This window comes from Hylobates moloch, unplaced genomic scaffold (assembly GCF_009828535.3).
Source record: "Hylobates moloch isolate HMO894 unplaced genomic scaffold, HMol_V3 SCAFFOLD_7, whole genome shotgun sequence".
Classification (NCBI taxonomy): Eukaryota; Metazoa; Chordata; class Mammalia; order Primates; family Hylobatidae; genus Hylobates; species Hylobates moloch.
Window position 1 is genome coordinate 18,665,419 of NW_026652282.1, and position 11,619 is coordinate 18,677,037.

Genomic DNA, 11,619 nt, shown 5'->3' on the forward strand with positions numbered 1-11,619 from the left:
TTTTTTTTTGGCAGAGGCCTCGCTATGTTGCTCAGGCTGGTCTCAAACTCCTGAGATCAAGTGATCCTCCTGCCTTGGCCTTCCAAAGTCCCAAAGTGCTGGGATTATAGGTGTGCCCAGCTTAAACTTCTTTGTTAAAATGTGTGTGCTTTGGTAGATTCCTTATCCATATCCTTTGCCCATTATTTCCCTTCAGTGGTTGTCACCTTCTTATTCCTTTTCATTGTTCAGGAATCACATTTTTACAAAGGATTTACAAACATATTTGACCATACCTTACAGTTCCTTGACTTTCATACTTTATTCCTAGCAGTCTTTTCTTACCTTTGAACCTCTTTGTTTCCATCTTTTAATGGCTTCTACTTTTTTCCTAGCCTTTATGTATTACCAGAAATCTATAATGGGAGGTAGCACTTTGCAATTTATAACATATTCCCTTCTCCAGTTTAGGGTACCCCTTTTGTGTCGAGAAAATACCTAGGGAAAAGAAGTTAGAACAGAAGGAGATAGGCCTTTATAGAAAAATAATTTCTTATCAGAAAATAAATACACTTTTTTTTTTTTTTTTTTGAGACGGAGTCTCGCTCTTTCACCCAGGCTAGAGTGCAGTGGCGCGATCTCAGCTCACTGCAAGCTCTGCCTCTCCAGTTCACGCCATTCTCCTGCCTCAGCCTCCCGAGTAGCTGGGACTACAGGTGCCCACCACCACGCCCGGCTAATTTTTTTTTTGTATTTTTAGTACAGACGGGGTTTCACCGTGTTAGCCAGGATGGTCTTGATCTCCTGACCTCGTGATCTGCCCGCCTTGGCCTCCCAAAGTGCTGGGATTACAGGTGTGAGCCACCGCGCCTGGCCAGAAATACCCTTTAATCACAGAGAACAGGTTAATGAAAATAAATTGTGATTTATTGAAAACAAACAGGGTTGTATTATGCATAAACTGGTAAGCCAGTGTTTAAACTTGACAATATATTACAAACACTTTTATGTTATTAATATTCTAATGTTATTTCAGTGGCCATATAATATTGCAGTGTTAAATGTGCCATAATTTAATCAACCCCTATTATTTCTAATTTTGCAATATTATAAATAAAACTGTTAGGAATATCCTTACAACTAAATCTTTTTGCATTCTATGACTCTTTAGACAATTCTAGAAACTCTTAGGAAAATCCTAAAGATGACTTTCTTAAAGCATGAACAGTTATATATATAGTATACATTTAATTTTTTTTCTGTTAATTGGGTATCCGAAGATGGCATCTTGTTTTAATTTGTACTTTTTGATTTTTAAAAAAAGTTGAATATTTTGAAATGTGTTTATTGGCCATTGTCTTCTTTTTTTTAATCCACGACCTTTGCCCATTTCTCATGTGAGGGATTATCTTTTTACTGCTTTTCCTTGTAAGCTCAGCTGTACCATTCGATTTGTTACATGTAAATATATTAAAACTTCATTTAAGTATAATGCTTATTTTTGTTTTTAATATATTATGGTCTGTCAATCTTTGTTTTGTTTACTGCCTTTGGTGATATGTTTTGAAAGTTTCCCCCACTCCAAGATTTTATAAATGTTCACATTTTCTTGTAATAATTTTGTGATCTAATTTTTTAAAATATTTAACCCTTTAACCCATGTGGAATATATTTTCATGTTGGTGCAAAGTAGGGATATAATCTTATGTTTTGTTTTCCTCAAATGATTGGCCAGCCATCCAAAAGAGATGGCTAGTCTTCATATGAGAGGCAACTATTTATTAATTTACTTTCACATTTCAGTAATACAATGAAATGAGTATATATCTCATGTGTTTCATTAGAGTGCTTAAATCTTTTTTTTTTCCTTTAGGTGGCTTTTTTTTATGGAAATAGTGTTTCTCATTCCTAAACAATATAGACTAGCAATCTGGAGATTACCCTTAACATATATCATTATCTAAAGGTACTGTTTTCACCACCTTCTTAATTAAAATATTTTTTGCTTCATAGATTTTCAAGCTTTAACTCTTCTATCTATCTCTGAATCATTTACTATTCATTTTTAAAGGTTAAAAAGGCAATCTGTCTTTAGAACAGATATCCTGATTTTAAAGTAAGTATTTTATCTTCATCTGTTTTCGTTATTTAACGATTAAGCATGGAACATTGCATTTCTTGATTACTTGTTCAAATACATGCATTAATTTTTATTGTCATAATTTAAATCATGAAAATTAGGGGTAATGCAGATACTATGAATTTGTATTTTATTATAAGATTTAAACTGTTTTTTCTATTTATAATAAATGATGAGTTTAAAAGAAGTTGGTTAGCTGTGCTTTTTTCCTATTTGAAATGTTTTTCTTCTGAGCTCACTGTAGTTGGTTTTTAAGCTTGCCAAACTTTAGAATATGACTCTTACAAATATGATACACTAAGAGATGGCTATTGGTTTTAAAAAGTTCCATTTTTCATATTTATCCCTATTCTTTAATCACTGGAACCAATACATAAAGTCTTTCCTTCATTTAACAAATGTTTATTACACACTTGTTATGTGCCAGGCACTGTTCTAGGCTCTGGGGATACAGCAGTAAACAATACAATTTTTCTCTTTTGTGTTTTGTAAGAAAAAAATCCCATTTGTTTTTATATGTTAAGGAGAGTGTGCACTTTAGCCTCATCACAAATATGAAGTCATTGAAAATTTCAAGCAAGATTTACCTTTTGAATGGATCATCTCAGCTAAAGGTAAACCATGGATGGGAGAATAGCAAGTCTGGTAGCAAAGAAATTGGTTAGAAGACTATTTCACAGCTTGGCGTGGTGGCTCACGCCTGTAATCCCAGCACTTTGGGAGGCTGAGGTGGGTGGATCACTTGAGGTCAGGAGTTCCAGAGTAGCCTAGCCAACATGGTGAAACCCTGTCTCTACTAAAAATATGAAAATTAGCTGGGTGTGGTAGCAGGCACCTATAATCCCAGCTACTCAGGAGGCTGAGGCAGGAGAATCGCTTGAACCTGGGAGGTTGAGGTTTTAGTGAGCCGAGATCATGCCATTTCACTCCAGCCTGGGTGACAAGAGCGAAACTCCATCTAAAAAAAAAAAAAAAAAAAAAAGACTATTTCAGTAATCTTCAACAAGAGAGGACAGTGATGGCGAATACAGTGGTGGCAGTAGAGATCAGAAGGAAGAAGAGAACAAACCAAAAGTAGACTCCACTGTATTTGATGGTTAGGTGTGTATTAGGTTCAAGGAGTCAAGAAGGCAATGAAATGATGGAAATGCCATTGACAGACCTAGGAAATACCAGAAAAGGAGCAGTTCAATTTGGAACTCCTTTTTTTTGTTTTGTTTTGTTTTTTTTTTTTTGAGATGGAGTCTCATTCTGTCACCCAGGCTGGAGTGCAGTGGCTCGATCTTGGCTCACTGCAACCTCCACCTCCCGGGTTCAAGTGATTCTCCTGCCTCAGCCTCCCAAGTAGCTGGGATTACAGGTGCGTGCCACCATGCCCAGCTAATTTTTGTATTTTTAGTAGAGACAGGGTTTCACCATGTTGGCCAGGCTGGTCTTGAACTCCTGACCTCAGGTGATCCACCTGCCTCGGTCTCCCAAAGTACTGGAATTACAGGTGTGAGCCACTAGGCCAGCCTCAATTTGGAACTCTTGAGTTTGAATACCTGAGAGACTTCCAAGTGGAGATGGCAAGTAGGTAGTTGTATGTACAGATCTGGAACTTAGGAGAAATTAGTTGGAGATGCCATCTGTGAGCTGATGCACCCCAAATACATAATTGAACCCATGGAAGTGCATATTGTCCAGCAAAAACAGGGAAAAATGAGAAGGGAAGGTGTCCTAGGATAAAGATCTCAGGAATACCGGCATTTAAGTTAAAAAAAAAAAAAAAAAAAAGCTACAGGAAGAGGAAACAAAGGAGCTTCAGAAAATTAGAAGGAAAACCGTAAGAGTTTGATGTTAGAGAAGGGGAAGAGAATGTGTCAAGAAGAGGGGGATGTCCATAATATGAGATGTTGCTGAAAGAGAAGTGATGTCAGATGAGGACTGAAAAATATCCATGGGTTCTAGTAGAACAGCAGTCCCCAACCCTTTTGGCACCAGGGACTGGTTTCGTGGAAGACAATTTTTCCATGGACCAGAGGTGGGGGATGGTTTCAGGATGATTCAAGCGCATTACATTTATTGTGCGCTTTATTTCTATTATTATGGCATTGTAATATATAATGAAATAATTAGACAACTCACCATAATGTAGAATCAGTGGGAGTCCTGAGCTTGTTTTCCTGCAACCAGATGGTCCCCCATCTAGGGGTGATGGGAGACAGTGACAGATCATCAGGCATTAGATGCTCATAAGGAGCATACAACCTAGGCCCCTTGCATGCACAGTTCACAATAGTGTTCTCACTCCTATGAGAATCTAATGCTGCCATTGACCTGATAGCGGGCAGATCTCAGGTGTTAATGCAAGCAGTGAGAAGCAGCTGTAAACACAGATGAAGCTTCTCTGGCTCACCCGTCGCTCACCTCCTGCTGTGCAGCCCAGTTCCTAACAGGCCATGGACCCGTACCAGTCCGTGGCCTGGGGGTTGGAGACCCCTGTAGTAGAAGAGTTCATAGATGATCTTGAGAGAGAAACTCTAGTGTGGCAGGAGAAGTTGAGCCAGGTTGGAGTGGATGGTGGATGGTGGAGTGGGTGGGGTGTGTGCGGGTAGAGACTGCAAATACAGAAAATGCCATCGAGAAGTTCAATTTGGAAGGGGAGGAGAGAAAAACTGTGGGACCTAGTGAAGGATGTAGGAGAAAGTTGTTATCATTGTTTTAGCAACAGGAGAATCGTGTGCATGTTTTTGGTGCTAATGGAAAGGACCCGAGATAAAATAATTGAGGGAAGAGATGGGAGCCAGGGCACGATAGAGCCTTCATTAAGAGGGATGCCCTTTCTAAGAGGGGGAAAAATGGATGCAAGCATAGTTGTCGTGGTTTTGATAGAGAACCTCATGTGGCTCTCCATCAAACATCACTTGAGTCATAGGTGTCTAGAACACTATTTTGCACCTTAGAAATATTTGAATAGACATCTTAGAAATCTTTGCTGAGTAAGATAGATTCTTCGCATAGCTGCAAGAAGCTTAGCCAACCCCATTTCTAGATTAAAACTACCAGCAAAGAGGCACTTGAGGAATAGGCACAGGGTGCTCAGCTCTGGACTAATAGCATTGAATGTCCTGATTTTTAGAATGTTCTGTGCTTAACTTCTCAGGAAACACAGGCTGAAGTATAAGAGTTGAAGGGATTTAGAATAAGTCATTGTTTCATTAAAAATTATTTTTGGCTGAAGGAGAAATAAGATTTGGATGAGGACACAGCTAAACCATATCATATACCATCTTAACTGGGGATGGCATTTTTTTTTTTTTTTTTGAGACAGTGTCTCGCTCTATGGCCCAGGCTGGAGTGCAATGGCATGATCTTGGCTCACTGCAACCTCCACCTCCCGGGTTCAAGTGATTCTCCTGCCTCAGCCTCCCGAGTAGCTGGGATTACAGGTGCACTCCACCATGCCCAGCTAATTTTTGTATTTTTACTAGAGCTGGGGTTTCACCATGTTGGCCAGGCTGGTCTTGAACTCTTGGCCTCAAGCGATCTACCCGCCTCGGCCTCCCAAAGTTCTGGGATTACGGTGTGAACTACTGCGCCCAGCCAAGTTCCTGAAATCTCTTATCTGTCTAAAAGCAGAATCTGCCAAAAAACAAAACAAAACAAAACAAAACCGTCAATTGCCATAAATCCCCTCCCTGAGAGCATCATAGATGGAGATGAGAAGTTGGCACCACACCCGAACAGACATTGTCACCAAACTCGTATCTCCCATCTATTCTCCTAAGGGTTAATTTATCTTTCAAAAAAAATCATTTGTTTTCCATAAGTGCCCTTCCCTAACCCCCTTCTAAGAAGTTATTAGTTCTCCCTGAAGTGTCCTCTGACCCTCCCCATCCCCAATTAAGATGGTATGTGATATGGTTTAGCTGTGTCCCCACCGAAATCTCATCTTGAATTGTAGCTCCCATAATTCCCATGTGTCATGGGAGGGACCCAGTGGGAGGTAATTGAATCATGGGGGCGGGTCTTTCTCATGCTATTCTCGTGATAGTGAATAAGTCTCATGAGATCTGATAGTTTTATAAAGGTGGCTTCTCCTGTACATGCTGTCTTGCCTGCCACCATGTAAGACATGCCTTTGCTCTTCCTTCGCATTCTGTCATTACTGTGAGGCTTTCCCCAGCCTTATGGAACTGTGAGTCCATTAAACCTCTTTCCTTTATAAATTACCCAGTCTGTCCATTGAACCTCTTTCCTTTATAAATTACCCAGTCTCAGATATGTCTTTATTAGCAGCATGAGAATGGACTAATACAGTATATAAGCCCCAAATTCTAACCACCTCCTTGAGTCACATTTCCTTGTGAATTTCCATGCCAACCAACATAATTAAATGTTGCTCTCTCTTGTGAATCTGTCTTTTATCAGTTTAATTTACAGGGCTCCAAGAAAAGAACCAAAGAGGGCAGAGGAACAGTTTTTCCTGTATGACAGAATAAAAGGGCATGATGTTTGAAGCTTACTTCCAAATGGTTCTGAGAGAATGAGCTAATAGAGCAAATGTAGCAAAACATTAACAATTGATGAATCTGGGTGAAGGATTTGAGGGAGTTTTTTGTACTGTTCTTGAAACCTTTTTTTGAAATTATTTCAAAATATTTTTAAAAGAAGAATAAGCTTCTGCATTTATTCATCACCTCGCTTTTTTTTTTACTCTATTTCCACTTTCAATACTTTTTTACTCACAACTTCCTATGAGTGGAAAGGATGAGGAATTTAACAGACAGAGCTGCCTTTTGGGTTTGTGCAAAATCTCTGTGTCTTAATTTGTGTATCTGTAAAATGAGGATAATATCTTCAAACGTTCACTACATGAACTGAGATGAGGATACAGTAGGCCCTCAATAAATGTTATTGCCTACCCTTCTAAGACCAGTTCAAGTCCTATTTCCTTTATTAAGTCTTCCCTTATCACATCCATGATACAAACTTATTTTATATCATACCATACATTTAGCTAAATGCCTTTCTCTTACATTACCTCATTGAATTATCCCAATAACCTGACAAGTTAGGTTATCATTTTCTCTACATCATAGATAAGGACATTTAATGAAGTTAAAAGATTTGGCTAAAATCACACAGTTGGTCAACAGAAATAACAGAATGAAAACTCAGCTTCTTTTAGCCCCAAGTTGTATCCTTTATGTTATACCACAATTTGATATTTCTCCTACTCAAGTGTTTTAAGTGTGGTAAGAATATACATAACATAAAATTTACTATCTTAACAATTTTAAAATGCACTGTTTAGTGGCATTAAGTACATTCACATTGTTATGCAACCATTCCCAATATCCATCACTAGAACTTTTTCATCTTGCAAAAACTGAAATTCTGTAGCATTTCAACACCAACTCCCCACTCCTCCCTTCCCCCCAGCCCCTGGTAACTACCATTCTACTTTCTGTCTCTGTGAATTTGACTGCTGTAGATATAAGTGGAATCAGGCCTGGCGTGGTGGCTCACACCTGTAATTGCAGCACTCTGGGAGGCCAAGGCGGGAGGATTGCTTGAGCTCAGGAGTTTGAGACCAGGCTGGGCAACATAGTGAGACCTGTTGTCTACAAAAAAATTTAAAAATTAGCTGGGAGTGGTGGTGCATACCTGTAGTCCCAGCTACTTGGGAGGCTAAGGCAGGAGCATCATTTGAGCCCAGGAGGTCGAGGCTGCAGTGAGCTGTGATGGCGCCACTGCACTCCAGTCTGGGCGGCAGAGCAAGACCCTGCCTCAAAATAAAATAAAATAGGCCAGGCGCGGTGGCTCACACCTGTAATCCCAGCATTTTGGGAGGCCGAGGTGGGTGGACCACCTGAGGTCAGATGTTTGACCAACATGGTGAAACCCCATCTCTATTAGAAATGCCAAAAAAAATTATCCGGGTGTGGTGGCAGGAGTCTGTAGTCCCAGCTATTCAGGAGGATGAGGCAAGAGAATCACTTGAACCTAGGAGGTGCAGGTTGAAGTGAGCCAAAATCAGGCTACAGCACTCCAGCCTGGGCAACAAGAGCAAAACTCCGTCTCAAAAAATAAATAAATAAAATAAAATAAAAATTTAAAACTAAAAAATAATTATACAAAGAGGGAATCATACAGTATTTGTCCTTTTGTGATTGGCTTATTTCACTTAGCATGATGTCCTCAAGGTTCATTTATGTTGTAGCATGTGTCTTAAGTTTTATAAACACTTGTGCTCATGGCACTCATGTACAACTTCGTGTGTCCTTATTTCCTTTCCTGGTTTATAAACTCCTTGGGGGCTGAAATCCCATGCTTTCTCTTGGTATTGCCACCCTCATAGTGCCTCGTTCGTAACAGTGCCCAGTGAGCTCTCTTGAATGGATAGATACAGGCCACTCTAAAGTAGAAAACGATCCCCCTCCTATACTTGATGAAACTTGTATACAGTTTCATCACTGCTCTCAGCTATTGGAGTCAAGGAGCTGGACAAGCGTAATTGTTCTCTCTACTATTGAAACGGGAGCCAGACAAATTAAGAAGATTCCCCAGGTTGGAAGCATGGCAGGCAGGTGAACTTTAGTCAAGTAGAATTAGCTCTCTGCCCAGCGTAAAAACATATATGCAGTATTCTTCAAAGAGGAAAAAATCTCATCTTTTAGTCATACGAAGTGAGAGAGAGTTTCGTCGTGGCTTTTTTTTCCTCCTCTGAGAAAAAGAAAAGAGATCTGTCAAGACTGAACTTTGCAGGAGAGAAATCATCAATCTTTGCTGTCATCTGAGTGCATTGGATATGCATTTGCCTTGTGTTGCGGTTTGATTGTTGTCTAATCCCTGTAAACATTAAAGGATAAAAACAGGAGAAATGGAACAAGAAATATGTGGGATCCAGGTTTTAGCTGTGCTGCCCACTGATGACTTTCGAGGTGAAGCTTTCAGGTCCCTTCTCCCTAGCACGCCCATGCCTCCACCTCTATGAAGCAATAGAGCTTCAAGGGCAAATCTGGCCTCAGAGCCCAGAGGGGAATATGGCCACGTCAGGGGCCACCCCAGGAGACTCAAAGGCCTGCATCTCTTTGTCTTGCAGGAGTTGCTGCTGGACCACATGACACCAGTCCCATTCTTGAAGCAGAATGTTCAAAGAGTGTGTGCAAAATGCAGAAGCCACCCATTTCCAAGAAAAACGGCTATGCTTCAATCAGCCTAAGTATACTGCAAGCAAGGGCACCCGAAAGAGATGGACCTTGAGGGATTCAACCTAACTAACTGTGAGTAAGGACGTCTAGCACATTTTGGAGAGTACTGGTATGAAACAGATTCCAAATAAAATAACCGGAGGCAGGCTGGGTGCAGTGGCTCATGCCTGTAATCCCAGCTCTTAGGGAGGCAGAGACAGGAGGATAGCTTGAGCCCAGGAGTTCGAGACCTGCCTGGGCAATGTAGCAAGACCCCATTCTCTACAAAAAGGAAAAAAAAAACCAACAACAACAACAAAAAACAAGAAATAACTGGAGGCAGCCTGTAACATACTAAATTATTTCCCATTGGTACATAAACACCATTAGCACATCAACACCATTAGCACATCCTTTTGAATACGTAAGGTCTGTGGAGATAAGACTACACACAGGATCTCAAAGAATCTCCCTTATTAAGGCGGAAATCAAGTTGGCTTTCATTCTAGCAACTTACTTAAGCCCTAACATACTTACAATTGTTTTACATAGTATATAATATTTCCCATACTTGATTGTGTTTTTTAAGTTTCATTTTTAATTTTCAAATCAAAACAGGAAATATGGGCTGGGCACAGTGGCCCACACTCTTAGCACTTTGGGAGGATAGCTTGAGGCCAAGAGATCAAGACCAGTCTGGGCAACATAGCAAGACTCTGCCTCTACAAAATTTTTTTTAATTAGCCAGGCATGGTGGCATGCATCTGTAGTCCCAGCTACTCGGGAGGCTGAGGCAGGATTGCCTGAGCCCTGGAGTTCGATACTGCAATGAGCTAGGATCATACCAATATACTCCAGCCTGACTGAGAGAGGAGGACCCTGTCTCAAAAAACTGTCAAAAAAAAAACCCAGAAAATATAGAGAAGAGGTAGCTATTTAGAATGCTTGTAGAACTTTTGTAACATTACTGTTTTTTAGACTGAGGAACATTCTCCAAAAATATGATTTTGCACACATTTTTGATTGCCTAACCAAAAGTCATTTCTCTCTCTCTTTCCCTTCTGGCAGGGCCTGCTTCCCATAAGAAGGGCTAAAAATGCCAGACACTCTCTTTCAGCCTCTTTTGCAGGTAGGGCTGGCCACATGACCCATCTGGTCAAATTAACCTTTCAACCACACTCTTCCAAAAGGCTTTTAGAAAGATTTTTCATGGTAATGAAAACAACAGATATTCAAGGAGAGCTTTTTTTCCCCACCTCTTCCTTCCTGACATTTCATAGGCATTTCATTTCGTGGGAGCTTTGGAAGCTATATTGCAGCCATTAAGCAGTAGACAAAGCGAACATGCTGAGGATGGCAACAAACAGGGATGGAAAGAACTTGGATCACTGATGATGACACTGTTTAGCTTGGGACCATCACCTTCTGTATTAGTCAGGGTTCTCTAGAGGAAGAGAACTAATAGGATTTATATATATATATATATATATACATAAAGGGGAGTTTATTAAGTATTAACTCACACAATCAAGAGGTCCCACAATAGGCGGTCTGCAATCTGAGGAGCAAGGAGAGCCAAAACTGAAGAACTTGGAGTCCGATGTTTGAGGGCAGGAAGCGTCCAACGTGGGAGAAGGATGTAGGCTGGGAGGCTAGGCAAGTCTAGTCTTTTCACATTTTTCTGCCTGCTTTATATTCTAGCCATGCTGGCAGCTGATTAGATGGTGCCCACCCAGATTAAGGGTGGGTCTGCCTTTCCTAGCTCACTGACTCAAATGTTAATCTCCTTTGGCAACACCCTCACAGACACGCTCAGGATCAATACTTTGCATCCTTCAATCCAATCAAGTTGACACTCAGTATTAACCATCACACCTTCTAAACATCTTATTATGTAAAATGATGCAACTTCCTGTTGGATATGCCACTTTTTTTTGAAACAGGGTCTCACTCTGTTGCCCAGGCTACAGTGCAATGGCATGATCACGGCTCACTGCAGCTTCAAACTCCTGGGCTCAAAGTGATCCTCCCACGTCAGCCTCCTGAGTAGCTGGAACCACAGGCATGTGCCACCATGCCTAGCTAATATTTTTTTTAGAGAGAGACAGGCTCTTGCTATGTTGCCCAAGCTGGTCTCGAACTCCTGGGCTCAAGTGATCCTCCTGCCTCAGCCTCCCAAACTCCTGGGATTATAGGCGTGGAGCCATTGTACCTGGCTGGGTATACCACTTTTAGCTGGATATTGTTAGTCACAGCTGAAAGCACCTTAACATATTCAATGCGTTTTAAAATACAGTCCAAGAGGAACCTATTTTACACCAA

General features: G+C 40.6%; 1 protein-coding gene across 1 annotated transcript in view; it reads left to right on the forward strand.

Annotated features, from left to right (window-relative positions):
• The window catches only part of MBTPS2 (membrane bound transcription factor peptidase, site 2), a 61,920-nt gene extending 52,434 nt beyond the window's left edge, over positions 1 to 9,486 (forward strand). Inside the window, exon 6 of the mRNA XM_032756674.2 lies at positions 9,210 to 9,486. Within this exon, the coding sequence (XP_032612565.1) occupies positions 9,210 to 9,370 (161 nt within the window). The 3' untranslated portion in view covers positions 9,371 to 9,486. The remainder of the gene's footprint in view (positions 1 to 9,209) is intronic.
• Positions 9,487 to 11,619: the final 2,133 nt, after the last annotated feature.